The sequence below is a fragment of the Leucopleurus acutus genome (assembly GCF_964270905.1).
Source record: "Leucopleurus acutus genome assembly, chromosome: 1".
Lineage (NCBI taxonomy): Eukaryota > Metazoa > Chordata > Mammalia > Artiodactyla > Delphinidae > Leucopleurus > Leucopleurus acutus.
Window position 1 is genome coordinate 167,106,042 of NC_139142.1, and position 20,090 is coordinate 167,126,131.

Here is a 20,090-nt window from a genome sequence, read left to right on the forward strand (position 1 = left end):
CTCCTGCCAGGTTTGGTCCATGGCACAGGCAGGATGTTGGAGGGTAGAAGGAGAGAAGCCTGGGGACTTCGTTCTCTGTACTTCCTGTAGTCTAGCTGTTTGCAGTCTCAGATCCTGCCACGGCCCCAGCCACAGCCAGGCAAGATCACTGTGCTCAGTTCCCACTGGGAGGCCCCATTCCTGGGCTCTGGGCAACACACCCACCACCTCCTTTAGGGCCTCACCTTCCCTTGCATCCTCTTTCAGATTCCACATAATGAAATTCCCTCCACTGAATTATCTGGTGTGGATTCAGTCTTCCTGGCTGGACCATGACTGACTGATGTATCAGTATTTTTCAGAAAAGTAGCTTTTCTTCTTTTAAAGTTTTTTTTTTTTTTTTTTTTTTTTTTTTAATTTGGCTGCGTTGGGTCTTCGTTGCTGCCCATGGGCTTTCTCTAGTTGTGGTGAGCGGGGGCTACTCTTCGTTGCTGCTTGTGGGCTTCTCATTGCGGTGGCTTCTCTTGTTGCAGGGCACCAGCTCTAGAACGTGGGCTTCAGTAGTTGTGGCTCATGGGCTTAGTTGCTTCAATGTGGGATCTTCCCGGACTAGGGCATCCCCTGCATCGGCAGGCGGATTCTTAACCACTGCGCCACCAGCGAAGTCCCTAGAAAAGCAGCATTTCAATTCATGTATCAATTCTACTATTTTCTAAATTATTCATCTCTTTTACTTGGTGAAATAATATAGTTTAGCCAGTGCTATGCTGGTAATCCAACTCTCTTGAAAAAAAAAAATCCCTGATTTGTCATATAGGTTTCCTCTTCTATCTGAAAGCAGAGTGTTCCTGTGAAGCTTAAGCCGAAATGGCGCACAGCAAAGAAGAAATTACCTTTTTCTGGAAATGAATCTATAGAATCAGTTCTCATGGGGCAATGGAGGGGAAGAAAAGGATTAGAAAGAAGACTCCAGACGATGGTAGGTAAGAAGGATCACATCTTGAGTCTGAAATTGTTTAATTACATCTCTCCAAAATGTAATGCTCGGGCTTCCCTGGTGGCGCAGTGGTTGGGAGTCCGCCTGCCGATGCAGGAAACACGGGTTCGTGCCCCAGTCCGGGAAGATCCCACATGCCGCGGAGCGGCTGGGCCCGTGAGCCATGGCTGCTGAGCCTGCGCGTCCGGAGCCTGTGCTCCGCAACGGGAGAGGCCACAACAGTGAGAGGCCCGCATACAGAAAAAAAAAAAAAAAAAAAAAAAATGTAATGCTCATTCATTACATTTGTTAAATTAATTTAAAAAAATCATTTCATTGGAAAAATTATTAGGTTTTTCTTACTTCAAAATAATTCCTAAATGCTATGGGTCAAATTATACCCCCTCCCACCCCCATAACCCCCAATGTAACTGTATTTGGAGATAGAGCTTTTAAGAGGTAATTAAGGTTAAGTGATGTCATAAGGGTGAGGCTCTAATCTGAAAGGACTGGTGTCATAAGAAGAGGAACAGAGACCAGGGCTTTCTCTGCAGGAGCACAGAGAAGAGGTCATGTGAGCACACAGCAAGATGGTGGCCACCTACAAGCCAAGAGAAGAGGCCTCAGGATGAAACCCACCTAGCCAGCACCCTGATATTGGACTTCCCAGCCTCCAGAACTGTGAGAAGTAAACCTCTGTTGTTTAAGACCCCAGTCTGTGGCATTTTGTTATAGGAGCCCAGCTGAAGAATACACCAAGTAGGCCCAACTGAGAGCCAAAAAACCAGAGCCCACAACAGTCAGTTTGTTTGGGGTGATGAAAAGTTTTGGAAATAAATAGTGGTGCTGGTCATGCAACATTGTGAATGTAATTAATGCCACTGAGTTGTACACTTAAAAATGGGGAAAATGGCAAATTGTTAGATATATTTTACCATAATCTTTAAAAACTAATAAAGTAGTATACCAAAACCCATTAAATTGTACATTTTAAATGGTTGAATTGTATGGTATGTGAATTATATCTCAATAAAGCTACTTTAAAAAAAAATCAGAGCCCAAACTGACTAGTAATCACATAATTTCAACAAGAAAATTGCTGAAAATCCTTTAACAAACGTGACAGTGAGGAATCACATGCAGGTACACTTTCATATTTGCTACGGGCCACCAAAAAGAAATGTCCTTTGGGCCTACTCCCCTGGGGGGCAGGGGTTGGAAAGCATCACCCTGGTGAAGGCCGTGTTCCAGTAAGAACCGCCCAAGAGGAGGGTGGCCAGTCTCTGCCTGAATGCCAGCTGCAGGTGGTACTGATGAGAATGCCTAGCTCCCCACCCTGGCTGTTACCACCTTTAAAAACAGCTGCCCCCAAAGAACTAAGATGCTCCTCTGTGCCTTCTGAATTGTGTACCATGTAACCTCTAACAGCTGTTCAAGGCAAAAATGTTTTAAAATTTGGCAATTTAGTAGATAAAAATGGCATAACCTTATTTTAATTGCTATTTCCTTAATTGCTACTGGGGTTGACTTTTTTCATGATTATCTGTCACTATACATTTTCACTTCTGTAGAAAAGTTCACAGAACCTGTTTACATTCGTTGGCTCTTCAGATTCCATGATGTTGTGAATGCAGACAGGGGTAAAACGCTGCCATTTTACACTTGGGGGAAATGGGGCTCCCAGATCTAAGAGTAGCTACCAAATCTTTATTGTGCCATGAATCCTACCAGTTATTATTATTATTTTTTATTATTTATTTGGTTGTGCTGGGTCTTAGTTGCAGCAGGTGGGCTCCTTAGTTGTGGCTCACAGGAGCCTTAGTTGCAGCACATGGGCTCCTTAGTTGCGGCAGGCGGGCTCCTTAGTTGTGGCATGCGAACTCTTAGTTGCAGCATGCATGTGGAATCTAGTTCCCTGACCAGGGATTGAACCCAGGCCCCCTGCATTGGGAGCACGGAGTCTTAACCACTGTGCCACCAGGGAAGTCCTCTTACCAGTTAGTTTTAAATATGTTACTTCTAACTTTCCCAACAGTCCTGCCAGGTAGTTATTACCAGTCTCATTCTACAAATAAAGAAACTGGGACTGAGAGGCTGGTTAACTTGCCCACAGCCACTCAGCTGGTAACAGGGCTCTGTGGTCACTTGAATCTTGAATCAATATCCTTGCTACACAGCAGCTTCCTAGGGCCTGGGCGGAAAGATGCTGGAGTCAGCGGGCAGCATGGAGGTCCACCCAGTCCCATACGTGCAGAGAGGCATCACTTGCTGCAGACAACAAAGTCCTCGGTTTGCAGGGGTGCCAGGTGTGGGTGGTGACCAGTGGAGCAGTGTCCATCCCATTGCCGTCTAGGAAGATGTGACCTTTGTGAGTGAAGAGAGGTTCTACTTGGCGCCCCATTCCACCCCAAGACGTGACGTCATAGACCTGGACCGTCCCATCAAAACCTGAGGAAGAACAAGAAAAGCGAGCATTGACGCTGAATCTCTGAATGCTCTACGGAACCAAAACAGGCTAGAGGATGATGAATCAAATAGCCACAAGATATTTAAAGGCCAACTGAGGGAATTCCTTGGCGGTCCAGTGGTTTGGACTCTGCGCTTTCACTGCTGAGGGCACGGGTTCTATCCCTGGTCGGGGAACTAAGATCCCACAAGCTGCGCAGTGCAGCCAAAAAAACAAATAAATAAAATTAAAGGCCAACTGAAGGGCATGTAGCATCTGCCGTCAATGTTGGCGGCTGATGACTCCAAGGAGCATATAACAATAAGCATCTGTTGTCCATCTATCACGTGCCAGGCCCAAGGCTAATCTTGCATTCTCTCTTTTAACCCTCACAACTGTATGAAGTAGGTACTATTATTTTCCCCAAGAAACGGAGGCTTTAGAGACTTTTCAAACCTCTTCCACTTGCCCCCAATTCTATTCCCTCCACATGTGAGTCCCTCTCAGCAGAGGGCCTTGTCTCCTACTTGATGGGGGAAAGAGAAGCCTTTAGAGAGAACTACCCAAGCCTGGTTCTGCTCTTCTGCTCTTTCTGGATCCTGCCGTGACCAATGACCCTCTCCTGCTCTCTCAACTATTCTTTCAAACTCTCCCCCCATCAGAGGATCCTTCCATCGGCTTTCAGATACCTCATTACACACCCTCATTCAACTAGATACTGCCGGGCCAGACCCAGGAGCCTGCTGACCTAGCTAGCTTGCTGTAGTTCTAAAAGCGAGTAGACTGAGTGGCACCGCTGAGACCCTATCGCCTCTCCCTGGTGCAGCCCGTGGCTGTCCTAGTGTCTTACCATCCGCAGCCTCTCCACCAACCTCAGAACTGAATTCCTGCTGCGACAGGAAAGGCCTGCTACCAACGTGGGGAAGTCTGGTAGCCAGGATGTGGAAGGGCCACCACTAAAGAACCTGGAGAGCTAACATGGAGCTTTTCTGTGAGCAACCTTAACTTCTGGGGCCAGATTTACTACAGGACTACGGGCTCCTTCCTGAGCACCCAAGAGTCCCCGGAGGAGAGAGATCAAATGACAGACACGAAATCCTCTCAGCGTACCTGAAATGGCCAAGCAGTTGTCCAGGCCTGGAGCCCAAGTCACTCGCAGCAGCTCTGGGTCAGGGCTATGCATGGACACTGGGCACTGGACTAAGCTCACTGGCTGGCAGAGATCCCGGGGGTCAAGAAGACAGAGCTGCCCGTCCGAGCCAAGGCTGGCAATGCTGGGCCCAGGGCCCCGGCCCCCAGCTTCTGCATACCACCTCCCTCCAGCGGACCCAGAGCCAGGCCTGAGGTTCTCTGACGGGGTCCACTTCTGGCGGGTGTCGACAAGCCCCAGGCGGCCCGAGGTGCAGCAGAAGGCAAAGGTGTCTGCGTCCAGGACCTGCAGGCTACTCAGCAACTCGTCGTCACTGACACCTGGACGGCGGGGCGAGAGGAGAAAAGTGGCTGCAGTCAAATGGGTCCAGTGGTTTGGCGCCGTTGGCTGGTCCAAGCCCCTTCCTCTGGGCAGCTCCGCACCAGCCCCCGGCCGAGTGAACCACATCCCGCCGCCTTCTCATCTCACACGGTCCGCCCGGCTGGTTGGGTGCCGGTCCCGGGACTGCCTTCCCCAGCCCCAGAACAGGGGCCCCCGAGGCCTGGCCCTGCCTCTCACTCATCTCGTTTCCCCAGCAGCTGGCACACAGGGTTGGATTCGGTTTCCAGCGTGGCTGGGTGGGGCTGGGAGGAGCCGGCAAGGGGCTGCGGTACCTGAGCTGTAGGTGGTCTTCTGTGATTCCAGATCCACCACCTTCAGACTGCTGAGCCTGGCCCCGTGGAGGACTCCGGGCGCTGCCGACGAGAAGATGGCCATCCTGGGCCAGAGACGCCCCTCCTTCTCGTGCACATCAATGGTGCTGACAGCCTTAATGACATCTGGGGGAAGATGGAAGTGGCTGAAGTCCAGAATGTTAATGCAGGTTTGAAACATTCCATGGTGAAGGCCTGCCAGAAGGTCAGGGGAGACAGGGCCTCACGGCTGGTGAGAGAGGATGTGGAGACATCATCACTGTGCGTTGTGTTTACTGTTTGGAAACTGTCAGAAGCACTGTAGTTTCTCTGTAATTTGTCTTATGAACTGTTTTGCAAATGGGAGATAATGAATCATAGCAGCCATCTCAAAACCCCGCCAGCAGTTCTGGCTTTTTATAGTTTTGCGGAGAACAAATAAAGGAAGAGAAAAGGAAAGAACACGCCGATGATGTTGTTTACACCTTAACTGAAAATAACAGGAATGGAGTTCATGAAGTAATATTATTTCTTCAAAAACATGTCCCATGACCTCAAGCAATTGGCCGAATCCTAACAGGTCAAGGTTATAACACAGATGTCTTTGTCTTCAAACATAAACAGGGCAAGAAAGTCCACATCTTTTTTACACTGAACGTTAAAAAGACATACTTGCCCTCAGGTTAAATCAAATTTTAGCTTTGTTCACCTCAGTCTGCTTCGACAGCAGACAGGTTCCCATCTCTGCATTCTCCATTTATAACATAGTTCAGAACAAGTAGTTTGCTGTACAAACTACTTAAAGGGAGATGCATATTTTCCATTTTATATTTTCTTGCTCCAAGAGGGAGCTCACTGTTTGGTTTCACATTCTCTGAAGAAAATGGAGATCTATGTATTTTTAAATTCTAGAGGATAGGTAAGAGGATGAGGAAGGGATGGATGAGAGAAGGAACACTAACGCGTCTTATCAAGCGAGCACGTGGCAGTCAGTTCCCTGGAGACAGTTCACATACAAGGAGTCACAGAAGGTGCGGCCAGGCTGGGCTAGGATGCAGAGGCCCCTTGGGTCCTGCTCCCCAAGCCACAGACTCTCAGTGCACTTTGTCTAGACGTGCTGAACATAACTGCTCTACCCTAGGAGCCGCGGAGGTCGGAGCAGACACAACAGCTGAGCCTCAGGACCGTGTGTCTCCGGGGAGTGCCAGTGAGGCTGCGATTCAAACCAGCCCAGCACAGCTTGCCTCACTCCCCCGGGCCCCACTTAAGCGGCTCCCTTTTCCCTTTCCAAAGACTTAGGAGCCTGGAACAGATTCCCCAGGACCTGCTGCTCTAAGCCAGGGCTGGTTCTCAGGTGTGATTTGTCCCCTGACGGCGTGGAAGGAGGAGGTCAAGGGACAGCCTGCAAAGACCTATTTCAAAGATGCCGTAGAAAACAAAGGCTTCAGAGCTCCTGACTGGAGAGTTGTGCCCCGTAGTTACAACAGGAAAGCAATGCAGGTTCCTCCTCATCCCCTCTCTTGTCAGTGTTAAAATGCCCCCTTTAGGAAATCCACACCAACTAGCCAAATGAAAAGAAAAACTACTACAAAATCAAAGCAAAAGATGCAGTGAGGCACCTCCAAGAACTGGGCAATAAAAGAAAGAAGGCTGTCTGAAGATTAAACCAACAGAACAGGTCGGAGCTGCAGTGCGCACACTCCTTAAGGAGTCAGAATGGCTCCACACCTGCAGTACTGAGCTAACGTATTACCACGTCTAAAGGAAAAGTGGTGCCCATGAGAGGGGGCTGTTCTGCCACAACGGCAAAGAAAATGCCCGTCCACGGCAGAGAGAGCCACTCCAGACTGAAGTTAACTTCAAAGTAGAGGCTGCGGGAGACATTCAGCTGAGGCTGTTAGGTATGTCTCCACCTAAAGACCTTCTCAGTGGACTCCTCAGCCCCAGAGCTGAGAGGAGAGGCCACAGGCCCTCCCTCCAGGGGCCTGGAGAGCCAAGCCTTCACAAGTTCTATACCCTCTGCCTAAGAGAGCTTATGAAAACACCATTTGGAAGCCTCGGAGCTGATTCCTCTTGTTATGGTTATGTTTACCATGCAGGCTTTGACTAGGTTAGGTCTTCTATAGGAAAAGAATAAGGATCTGGAATATTCCACTTTTAGGGACACTTATTTTTTCATTATAAACTAATAAATCTGCGTTCTGGTTTATACAGCAGTCCTGTGAGTCTGGTGAGCGTGTCTGCCCCTAATAACAGATTAGATTTGTTCTGGGTGTGCTGACAGAATCAGGTTTCTGAGATACCAAAGCTGTGGGTCAAACCTGGACCTTGGAAAATTCACCAAGATAATGCTACATTTTTAGGCGTCTAGGAAAACAGCTGGCCAGCCTTCCCCAGATTCTGGAATATTCTGCACTAATATCCAGGGGAAGGTAACTATCTGATTTCCTACTCTCGTATGAGTGTCAGAGCAAGTCTCCTTGGGCCTAGCTCTCCTGGGCCTGGGGCTACAGGTTCTATACGGCATCTGGTACCCCAGGCACCGTCAGGACAAAAGAGCTCCAAGGCGCCCCCCTCATCTTTAAACCATTGCTGCCCCACGCAGCCTATTTTTAGGGAAAGATAAAAAAACAACTATAAGTTACTGACATAAGGATAGACATAGAGATCACTGGAACCGAACGGAGAGTCCAGAAATAAATCCTTATATTCACAATCAACTGATTTTCACCAAAGGCACCAAGGCAGGTCAGTGGAGAAAGGCCAGGCTTTTTGACAAATGGTGCTGGGACAACCAGACAGTCATACGCAAAAAGATGAACTTAGACCCCTCCCTCATACCTACCATACACAAAAGTTAACTCTAAAGAGATCACAGACTTAAATGTTGGAGCTAAAACAATAAAACTTTTGGAAAAAACACTGGGGAAAATCTATGGATTAAGTAAAGATTTCTTAGATATAACACTGTTTTATTATTAAAACGGACCTCATCAAAATTTAAAACTTTTATGCTTCAAAGGACACTATTAAGAAAATGAAAAGACAGGGAGAAAATATTAGCAAAACATATATCTGATAAATAACATGTATCTAGAATGTACAAAGAACTCTCACAAGTCAATAAAGACAAAACAGCCAATCAAAAACTGGGCAAAATATTTCATAAAATATAAGCACCAAGAAAGCAAGGAACATCTATGTGAGTGCTTGCTGTTATATCCCCAGAACCTCGCCCAATGCTTGACACACCGGAAGCACACAATGAATAACGACTAAATGATGAAATGTTAGCTACTGCTACAAATAACAGTAATAATAATAATAATATTATTATTACATTATATATTATATTATATATAATATATATTATACATTATATATTATATAATATATATTATAATTATATATATTATAATAATAATTATTATAATAATAATTATTATTACTGTTATATTATATTACTGTTATAATTATTATTATTATTATGTGCCCTTTCATAAGTAGATCTTACTTCCAGGAACCAGATCTAAGCAAAATGGTGGCACAGACTATGTTGCCAGTCAGTAAATACCCTATGACCTTTTTTTCAGAGCCCCTACATACTATACTGAGATCAATTATTATTATCTAACTATAGTTACCACCAGGCAGAGTTATAAGCAGACTTTGAAGTCAGACTACATTTAAGTCTTGGTTCTGCAACCATCTTTGTGACTCTGAACAAGTTAGCTTCTCTGGGAAAGAGTTTGTTCTCAGACTTATGAGAATTTAATGAGATCACACATGGAAAGTGATTAGTACAGTGACTGGAATATAATATACACTCATTAATATTACTGTTACATCTTATAGATTGTTAATTAATCCGAACAAGTATCTATTAAAATGTACAGTGAAACTGGCATATCAAAGGCCCTGTGACAGCATGTTATCTCAGCCTGCTAAGGGGGAAAAAAATAACAACAAAACACCCTTAGGAAGATTTGAATAGGCATTTTACCAAAGATACATGAATGGCTAATAAGCATATAAAAAGATGCTCAACATTATTAGTCATTAAGGAATTGCAAATGAAAGCCACATGATATACAATTTCACATCCATTAGGACTGCTTTAATAAAAAAGACAGATAGGGCTTCCCTGGTGGCGCAGTGGTTGGGAGTCTGCCTGCCGATGCAGGGGACACGGGTTCGTGCCCCGGTCCGGGAAGATCCCACGTGCCGCAGAGAGGCTGGGCCCGTGAGCCATGGCCGCTGGGCCTGCGCGTCTGGAGCCTGTGCTCCGCAACGGGAGAGGCCACAACAGTGAGAGGCCCGCATACCACAAAAAAAAAAAAAAAAAAAAAAAAAGACAGATAATAACAAATGTTGGTGAGGACACGGAGAAACAGGAACCCTCATACACTGCTGGTGGGAATGTAAATGATGAAGCCATTCTGGAAAAGAGTTTGGGAGTTTCTTAAAAAATCAAACAAACAAAAAAAAACTTTTTTAAAAATCAAACATAAATTTACCACATGATCCAGCAATTTTATTCCTAATGTCTATCCAAGACATATGAAGACATAGGTCCACAGAGACTTGTACATGAATGTTCTTAGCAGCATCATTCCTAATAACCAAAAATCAGATCCATCAACTGGTGAACAGATAGACAAATGTGATACATCCATAAATGGAATACTGTTCAGCCACAGAAAGGAACAAACTGCTGATACACGTTATGACATTGTATGACAGGGTGGACCTCAAAAGTACTATGCTCAGTGAATGAAGCCAGATACAAGAGACCACATGTTGTATGATTCCATTGATATGAAATATCCAGAAAAGGCAAATCTATCATAGAGACAGAAAGCAGATTAGTGGTCGCCTGGGGCAGGGTGTGCGCGTGGGGGTTAATCGTAATTGGCATGATGGATCTTACTGGGGTCATGAAAATATCCTAAAAGTGATTATAGTTGCACAACTTGTTAAATTTACTAAAAAGAAAAAAATCACTGAACTGTATACTTAAAATGGGTGACTTTCAATAAAATTATGAAAAAATAAACAATCATAACTACAAATAAGTATATACACACACCTGGAAGCTACAGGATAAGACAAGTGACAAGGAAGAAACAACAAAGGGAAGTCCACAGGGTCAGTGACCTCAAAAACCAAAGGAGGACCAGAACCACATTCCTGCAGCGGTGAAGCTTGGGGAGAAGCCAACAGCTGCTACCGGTTTCTGGGAAGCATCCAAGTGAGGCAGAGGACCACACAAGCCAAGGGGCAGTTCCAAGAGCGGCTGCCTTTGCCTCTGAGGCCCGCTTCCATGCTGGTCAGCAATGCTCTAACCCAAGGAGGGATGGCAGGGGCTGGATCAGGGCTGCAGGCTTCGGTGCCTGCCTGACAGGGGAACCGCAAACCTCCTGCTGGAGGGGATACTATGAGGGAACTCCCCCGACTCCCAGAGGAACAGGACTAACGCTTCCTGCGCCTTTCCCAACTTTCCTGTTCCTGTTGGGCAGCAGAGCTATGTCTCTGAGTGGGAGACTGGTCAGCCCAGCCTTGTGCTCACTCACTGTTTTCCCTCCCTGAGAGCAGCATGCCTGCAGTGAGAGGTGACCTCCCTGCTGCCTTTGCTCTGCCCCTGCCTGGGGTGGGAGGGGCCCGAACTTCACCAGGTGCTCTGCCTCTGGCTGGGCTGGTAAACTCAACTCCTGAAGCAAGCTATAGGAAGCTCCACCTGGGGCTTGTGTGCACTGCTGTGGCTGCTAATTCACCTTTGCTGCATTAAAGTAGATACTGCATTTAAAAAAAATTTTTTTGGCCACACCATGTGGCATGTGGGATCTTAGCTCCCCGACCAGGGACTGAACCCGTGCCCCCTGCAGTGGAAGCACACAGTCTTAACCACTGGACAGCCAGGGAAGTCCCAGTAGATACTGCATTTTAATTCCCACTGGCTCTGAGTCTGTTTCTTAACTGGCTCAGATTAGGGATTGGGGGTGTGAGAATAACAGGCTTTCCTACAAACCCAACCCCGCCGAGTCAAAGTCACTTACCGCTGTCCTCTGCAACCTGCCACACCTGCAGGTAACAACCGGGAAGGCCACTGGTCACCAGCAACCTATTCAGGATGGATAAGAAATCTCAGCCCAGACAGTGGGGAGCTCACCCATACAGCCCTCAGCCTCTCCCTCTCCAGCCCACTCAGCTTGGGATTCCTACACTCCCTGTATCAGGAGAGCTTACGCAGGGAGGGGGCATCAAGATCAGTCACCCTCATTTAAGAGGAGGAGCAGGCTTGTTCCCCTTTAGGGACAGGTCCACAGCTCACAGAGAGTCGTGGGACTGAGCCCTGGCTTCCACGTGGCATGAAGTGTGCTAGAGGACCCAGCAGGGAGCCTGAACACAGAAGCCTCACCCAGAGGCTCTGGTCTCTGCCAACTGAGCTATTAGCCCCAACTACCCACCACCAGCTCTCTGAGAAGCTAAGAGCATCCCTTCTACTTTATATCTATTCCCTAGAGCAACGCCAGCAATCTGTGGGTTACCATAGTCAAGAGGTCTGTGAGGGACCGTAAAGCCACCGAGCACTGGTTTCTTTGTATTCCAGATCTGTGTGTGCACATGCCCTCCCATGTGCCCCTGTGCTGAGGTGGGATGGGGAGGGGTGGTGATAAAGATACAGGATACCCCTAAAGTTCCAGCCACTCCATCCTGAATGGAAGGTCTGGGTAACAGAGCTGACCATACCTGGTGTCTGGCACATACTTCAGATCAAAGACAGACCTGTCTGAAAATCCTCCATGGCGTACCTTGAAATCTCTTTCAGGGAATAAGCCCTAAAATACAAAGGGGTGGCCAGTCAGATAGGGGACCGCTCTCCAAAGGAACGTTTCAGACAAGTTCTAAGTAAGGAGCCATATCCCAGCCTGGCAGGAAGCCACGGAAGCCGCTCAGGTGGCAATGATGCTTCTCTGGGCAGGGCCTCAGGGTGCTGTTATTTGCAAATATTGGTCTCAGCTGCTCACACAGATAGCTTCCTTTCTTCCCTGCACATCCAAAACCTTTCTTCTAACCTTTCACCATAGCACAAGTGTTATATTCCAAGCCTTCTTAGAGGAGTCACAGAGGCTTAACAGAGAAAGGTGGAATGTATCAGCCAACTAACACAGCCCCATTCCTCCCCACACCTCGCACTGGAAGTTAGGTGGGTTCTTCCAGCAATAAAAATACAACTGCCAGGACTTCCTTGGTGGTTCAGTGGTTAAGAATCCACCTGCTAGTGGTTAAGAATCCGCCTGCCAATGTAGGGGACATGGGTTCGAGCCCTGGTCCGGGAAGATTGCACATGCTGCGGAGCAACTAAGCCTGTGCACCACAACTACTGAGCCTGTGCTCTAGAGCCTGCGAGCCACAACTACTGAGCCTGCATGCCACAACTACTGAAGCCCGCATTCTAGAGCTCGTGCTCCGCAACAAGAGAAGCCACGGCAATGAGAAGCCCACAAGCAGCAACGAAGAGTAGCCCCCGCTCACCACAACTAGAGAAAGCCTGTGCTGCACCAAAGACCCAATGCAGCCAAATAAATAAATAAAATAATTAATTAAAAAAATACAACTGCCAATTATCCAGTGCTCACTGTGTCAGCCACCCTGTTTATATGACCTGGGCAGTATAATTATCCCTGTTCTAAAATGACAAAGCCAAGGCATAGGGAGCTTAAGCAACTTTTCTAAGGTCACAGGGGTTACGTTATACATCTGAACCCAAGTCTGTCTAACCGAAGTCCATGCTCTTAGCCACTAGACTCTACTATCTCCACGTGAGGAACCAGAGGCAGGGGAAGAGGAGGTGGCCACAAGAGAACAGAGGGAAAGCCAGGGGTGAGGCAGGAGGTAAATCAGGTCTCTCATCAAGGCTCAATTTTGGTGAGCTCCTGACTCAGCTTGAGGGGTAGGGATGAGGAAGATCAAGAACATTAGGAAGGAAATTTACCCAAGGGCAATAAAGGCAGGACTGATCTAGCCAATGAGCCTGAGTGATTTTATAGTAACATTAGGCAGCTATCAACTCTTCGTGACACATTCTTATCTCTTGGCTTCTGGATCACTGGCCTTTTCTGAGACTCCTCCTACTTCAAAGACTATTCTTTCTCAGTACTCCTTGTGGCTTCATCATCTTCCTCTACCCATCCATTTCTTTTTTTTTTTCTGTTTTTTTTTTTTTTGCAGTACACAGGCCTCTCACTGTTGTGGCCTCTCCCTGTTGTGTCCTCTCCCGTTGCGGAACACAGGCTCCGGACACGCAGGCTCGGCGGCCATGGCTCATGGGCCCAGCCGCTCCGCGGCATGTGGGATCTTCCCGGATCGGGGCACGAACCCGTGTCCCCTGCATTGGCAGGCGGACTCTCAACCACTGCACCACCAGGGAAGCCCCTTTCTACCCATTTCTTAAGTGTTCTCCCTGATGTTCTGTCTTTAGCCATCTTCTCCTCTTATTCTTTATATACTACACATTCATCCTAGGTGATCTTAACCATTCTAAGGTTTCAACCACCTTTCATACTCTAATTGCTCCCTAAACTTTTTTTTTTTCCGGCCGTGTGGCACGGCTTATGGGATCTTGGTTCCCCGACCAGGGATCGAACCCGGGCCCCCTGCAGTGGAAGTGTGACGTCTTAACCACTGGACCACCAGGGAATTCCCCCTAAATCTATTCTTGATAAAGTATAATTGACTTCTTGCTCTAGGAGCCCTCTGTAAATCACAGGACTTTCTGTACAACTTACCTCTGTGCACATTTGCCTCCCTTTATTAGACTATAAGGGCAGGCCCAGGGCTTACAGTTTCTCTCTTTCTAGTATCCAGGACAATATTTAGTAGACAATAGGAACTCCATAAAGATTTAATAAATGAGTAGAAGGAGACACATATACTCAGCATAAATATTTCAAGTTACCTGGTTTTCTTTTACAGAAAGTCTGAGAGGTAATATCAGATGAAGAATCTCATTTTTTTTCAGGCTTTCATAGCCAGCAACCAAGATTCCTGGAAAAAGAAGCAGAATAAGCTGTGACAAAGTGCTGGAAAGATTCTGGACCACAGCTGGGTCCAGACACTCTACCAAATCTCCCAAAGCAAAGACAAACTCTTCTGCCACTGGTATGCAGCCTTGTACTGAGGCATGGAAGAGATCTAGATCTTCATAAGAGAAATATAATGCTGACGGGGCATGAAATTGCTACAAGTGACCAAGAGGCCCTCAAGCTCCCAGAAGAGGGGTTGGGTCCCTCTGGGCTGAGCTCCTGAGTTCCAGCTTGAGAAGCGGTTCCTCAGGGCCAGGCAGGGCATATCACCTTTGTCACCAATCCATTCAAGGACTCGAGTGGCTCCCGAGAGGTCGAATGCATGGAAATCCTGGTACCTGCATGATAGGGACACAACATCACACGACGCATTGCACTTTACAGCTGTTAAAGAACCTGAGATGTTAGCATGGTTCGGCAGTTGGGGGCCCAGGCTCTGGAATCAGGCAGAACTGGGATCAAGCCTTGTTACACATTTCATCCCGTGTGACTGGGGGCAGGCCAGTCAGTTTCCCTGAGTCTCGTCCTCATCTGTAAAATGGAACTCCTAGAGTACTCAGACTTCCCAAGGTTGACGTGAGGAATCGAGATAATCTTTGTTTAAGGTTTAACCCAGAGCCTGGCGCAAAATAAATAGTCACTTATGTTATTATTATCCTCCACAAGCACTGCCCCTACTAGTACTTCACACAATTTGCGCACACAGGAAGGTGCCATTTCCCAGCTGCGGGAGCCGAGGCCCAGGCGGAGTCCTCCGTACAGGTCCCGCCCCACATGCCGCGGGTTTCCTGCGTGCTCCATGCCGCGCCCGTCCGCCCCCAAGCCAGCTCCAGACCCGGATTCCACGTCCCAAGCCCACACGACTTACAAGCGCAAGGATTCCACCAGCCAGTCCTCCGCGGGCTCCATGGCAACTGTCGCTTCCGGTACCCCACTTCCGCCTCTGAACCTTCCTGGGCAAGCGCGGCCCTCTCGCGAGGAGTGGGGCGCGGCCTGGTCTGACGCGGGGGCGGGGCTTAGAGGTCCCTCAGCGTCGCCGCGGACCTGCGGTACCCTTAGGTAGCTATGTCCGGGATTCTCCGGATAAACTCTCCTGGAAACAAGACGAAATTTCAGGGATTCCCAGGATGCCAGTTCCGGGCGGGGCCTGAGGGACCAAATACACCCTCGTTTTATGACCGGGTATTTGCAGATCAGAGGAAAAGGCCAGATAAAATACAGGACACCCGGTTAAATTCCAATTTTAGGTAAACAACGAATAATTTTTTTCGTTTAAGTATGTCCATGCAATATTTAGGATATCTTATACGATAAGATAGGGGCATCCTGCCATTCCTAAGTGCTAGGCATCCACAGAGGTAGGCAGGGGCAGGCCCCCCAGTGCCTTTCTCCCTGAAGGGCCTGGGAGGGGTCAGGGTAGTGGTTTTCTCAGAATAACAGCCTCAACCTCACAGAGTGGTCATGACAGTCAAAGGAGATCATAGAAGTAAAGTCCAAGTACCATGCCTGGCCCTGGGCCGGACAGTGTTTTTACTCCCCCCACCTCCAGCTCTGCCCAAGACCTCACTTCTGAAGTCCCACCCCCTAGGGCTAAGTACTGCTTCCTCTGAGATTCTCTAGTTGGTCTTCATGTTTCAGGCCTTCGAGACCAGTGGCCCCGGAGGGGACATTGTCTGCCTTCAGACTCAGCCAGCCCGAGCACCTGGCCCTTACATCTGAGGTCTCCAGAGGCTGGTGGTTCTATTTTTTTTTTTGGCCACACTGTGCAGCATGTGGGATCTTAGTTCCCCATGGGGCTGGGATGAACCTTTTGTAGGGAATGCCCCTCCCTTCTTTCAAGATGTACATATTATATGCTAGGCATGGTGGGGGACACAAAGTTAAGTCAGCCACTGGTGCTGCCAGGAAGCTCACAGACTGGCAACAGCTCCTGTTTACTAAGTGCTTTCTATGCATTAGGCATCATGCTCAGCATGTGACACAAATGGTCTCATTTAAGAGGAGAGGGGCACTACTGTTCCCATTTTATGGATGAGGAAGATGAGGCTTGGAGAGGTTAAATGACATTTCTAAGGTCACACAGCTACTAAGTAGCTAGCTTATGAACCCAGCATGCTGTCACCAGAGCCCCCGTTCTACCACATTACACTGCCTTCTTCACATAGCAACGAAGTACCAGGGAAGGTGGTGTGGGATGGGGACAGCGACAGGGACAGAGAATGGAGGAGTTGCCCCTCTGCCAGGCTGGAGATGAAAGCTGGCTTGGCTTCAACTCTGGGGCCTTGAACCCCATAGGTCAGTGGTTTACAACCCAGGGTGATTTTGGCTCCCTCCCCTGTCCCCTCCCCAGAGGACCTCTGGCAATGTCTGGAGGCATTTTTGGTTGTCCTAACAGTATCTATCCATACTCTAGTGGATAGAGACGAGGGACACAGCTAAGCGTCCTACAATGCACAGGACAACTCCCACAACAGAGAATTGTCCAGCCCAGAATATCAAGTGCTGGCGTTGAGCAACCCTGCCACTGGTCACTGAGGCAGACGAGAGACTGGGAAGAGCACTGGTCAAGGTGAACAAGGTCTAGACTCTGTGTTAGCTGCTGACTAACTCCTTTCATCCCTTCTCTGAGCCTCAGGGTCCCAACAGGCACATACAGGGCACAGCAAAGGTGGACAGCTGGGGTGGGGCAAGTCTGTGTAGACTGGGGTGGAGGTAGGGGAAGGTCCTGCTGGATAATCCCAGGCTGTGACTTTAGACTGGGCAATGGGTGAGGGGAACGTCTTCCCTTACTTTTTGTTCCATGGGGTTTGCTGGGAAGGTCAGCTTTCTTTCTTCAGAATCCTCTCAGTTTGAGCTCTAGATCACAGGGAGAGCCTAGAATCGCTGACTTTCTTGGGTGGGCCTATCACACCCTGGCTGGGCACTCACACCGTAAGCCCAATGCTGGATCCAGGGGCAGCCCTGGCTGAGCCTCTCCCGGGCCTGGCTCACCTGGGTGTGAGGTGCTGGGCCGCTGAGGCTCATGCCCAGAGCTTTCTTTTGCAGGAGGATCCTGAGCAGATCATGACTCAGCTGCAGTCTCTGGTCCCTCAGGGAGATGTGGGGAGCTGTCCCCAATAGGGATGGGCTGGGGGCTCCAGACTCTTCTTGCCCATGAAGTGACCTAGAAAGGAGGTGCCGAGGCACAAGGAAGTCAGGGAGCAAGGATCCTATCCCAGTGGGAAAGCTCCAGATCTCTCTCACTTTTCAGTTCTCATGGCAGGAAGATACACAACCTTCCTCCTCCTCGTCACCAGGAGCTACAAAGACCGCGGGTGGTAGCAAAGCCTGTACCTCAGCTTTTCCTGAGCAGGTAGATGGGGTGGAGGGGACGGCACAGCTGGAAGGAGGGTGGGATGCCCCAGGGCCAGGAAGAAACTCTGCCAGTTGTGCTGTCTGCTTAGAAGAGGGACGGGAACGGCAGAGAAGGAAGTGGAGAACAAGAGGTGTCTGGAAGGTGGAGGTGCAGAGAGAAGACACACCAGAGGTTAGAAGATTCAGTAAAGTCTTGTCTAAGAGAAGGGGCACGGCTGGCTGGCAGGTAGATTTAGGATCCAGCCCCAGCTCTGCTTTAAACTGGCTGGGTGAGTGATTTAACCGTCATTGGGTCTGGGTCTCAAGTTCCCCATCTGTTAGATGAGTTCCAGGGTCCCCTCTAGCCTGGACACTAGTGTCCATGGCTGAGGAGAGGCCAGAGAAGGAAAATGGGGTCAGAGCAGGGTGAGGGGCGCTTGCCCGTACCGCGAAGACTTACCGGTGGCCCAGAGATTGCCCCGCGGGTGCACTCGGATCTTGCTGGCCAGGCTGCGGGGCTCCGGGAGATCCCAGCTAAACGGGGCGGCGCCGGCAGCGAGCAGAGCGAAGAGCAGAAGGCCTCCGAGCAGCCGAGCGCCCCGCGCCCCGCGCCCGCAGGGTCATGGCTGTGTGCCGGCCGCGCCTCAGTTCAGGTGCACTTAGCCACGGCTCAGGTCCCTGACGCGCGCCTTCCCTCCTTTTAAACCCGCGCCCCTGGGGGCGGAGCCTGCCCCGAAGAGCCCGCCCCAGCGCGCTTGCTGCCGCTCCTGCCCCGCCCTCCTCCGACCCTCCTGTCCTCGCCAGCCCTTGGGTGGGGGTCTCGGTCAGGGGCCCCCTCCACAGCCCGCACGGCCGCACTCCTAACCCCACGTGGGCACCGTTTCCTCAGGGCGTTCGGGCCCAAGCTCACCACCTTCAAGCTGGGGACCTGGGCAAAGCCGGCTCCCCTGGCCCTCCCTCACCGCTCCCAAGGGCTTTCGGCCAACGAGCGGTTCCTTCACCTCTGTGCCTCTTTCTAAGGGTAGAAAAGGGGGCGAGGATGCCTCCTGTGTAACAGGCGTTACAGTGCCCAGCATAGTGCCAGGCACTAGAGGAGCTCCATAAAATGCCAGTTGGCCCTTCCCTCCTGGGGAATCTGACCGGGTTCACCCAGCTCTCTGCCTTCTCACAGCCGGCACTCACCAGGTGCTGTGGAAATCACAGCAGGTGCTCAGGGTAGGAGTGCAGAACGATGGATGGCCGAGCCCTCCCCTCCCCCACCCTCCCCCCACAAATGGGCGCCCAGCTTGGGAGAGACTGGCTTATCAGTTGGCCAGGAGGCAGATCTTTGGGTCAGGGGAGTGAAAAGAGCACTGGACCAAGAGTCCGTATACAAGCTGTGTGACCTCACTGACCCTCACCTTCTTCAATTGTAAAATGGCAATAACCACATTGCCCTATTTTTAATAGTTTTACATTTTTTAGCCCAATTATTTTGTGGCAGGAAGCAACAGTCCTATAGGACTCCCTCTCAAAGTCAGCACTCTCCTCCTCCAAAGGAGCTGTCCAGACTTGTCTTGGAAATTTTGGGTCAGTGGCAGCACTTAATGAATAGAAGACACTGTGCTCCAAAATAATACATTTATTTTTGCTTAAATGTTTACTAAACACCAATGTTCAGAGCACTATGCCAGGCACAGGAGGGCAGGGACACAAAAGATAGTGCCCTGCTCCCACAGGAGTTTACCATCTCATTAGAGAGACAGAGTACCAAAGGAGTGAATGATGGAGGAGCAGGGTACTGACCAACCCCTGAGCCCTGGACTCTTCTCAGAAACACTGCACAGTGTGGCTGTGACCGAACCTACTCCCCAGTCTGGCTCAAAAACGGTACTTGCTATTATTATTCTTGCCATATCTAGCTCAGCAAGGCCTGCTAGCTCTGTGGATCACCATCTTAAAAGGGGAAGCGTGTATGAGAAGCTGGTTGTCATGCTGAGCTCCCAGAAAGCACGACACACAGGACAAGGACATTCCATTTCTGGCTTTTTTCCCAATCTCCTTCTCATCTCCCACCCTGGCATTTACACCTCTCTGTACTCTTGTCACTGCTTAGCCATGGTGTACAGATATAGCTCTTATCACCTTCCCATAATAATCATTCCCTTTTCAACCCCCTCCCTCTCCTCTGCATCAATCACAGCACCCATCCTATCTTCTCTGGCCCTCGGTCATAGAAATTAGGAGGTGGTACTGAGTGCCGCCTCACTTAAATGCTTGAAGAAATCTTATATGGTAGGTTTATCTCTCATTTTATAGCTGGAAGCTGGCTCAGAGGTTGAGTCACTTGCCCAGACGTCACACTGGAATCAGACTTTGGGTCTGTTCAGATCACTCTGTCAGGCCCCCAGAGTCATCAGGGACAGATACTGCTTTCCCTAAACCACACCACTCCCGTTTTACTTTCCCA

The 20,090-nt window shown here is 49.1% G+C and overlaps 2 protein-coding genes across 2 annotated transcripts; both read right to left on the reverse strand.

The window, feature by feature from the left end:
* Nucleotides 1-1,750: 1,750 nt before the first annotated feature.
* WDR73 (WD repeat domain 73) lies at nucleotides 1,751-15,217 on the reverse strand (the record flags this gene model as incomplete). The annotated part of the gene is made up of 8 exons (XM_082839607.1): nucleotides 1,751-3,403; nucleotides 4,512-4,871; nucleotides 5,205-5,369; nucleotides 11,279-11,343; nucleotides 11,973-12,061; nucleotides 14,182-14,270; nucleotides 14,579-14,646; nucleotides 15,177-15,217. 8 exons carry the CDS (start codon nucleotides 15,215-15,217, stop codon nucleotides 3,168-3,170), a joined length of 1,113 nt encoding a protein of 370 aa, XP_082695733.1. The 3' UTR covers nucleotides 1,751-3,167.
* Nucleotides 15,218-15,371: 154 nt separating this feature from the next.
* Nucleotides 15,372-18,258, reverse strand: NMB (neuromedin B; the record flags this gene model as incomplete). The annotated part of the gene is given in 4 exon segments (XM_082850754.1): nucleotides 15,372-15,455; nucleotides 17,300-17,439; nucleotides 17,442-17,471; nucleotides 18,102-18,258. Coding segments are annotated over 4 exon segments (411 nt in total), but the record flags the coding sequence as incomplete, so codon positions are not given.
* Nucleotides 18,259-20,090: the final 1,832 nt, after the last annotated feature.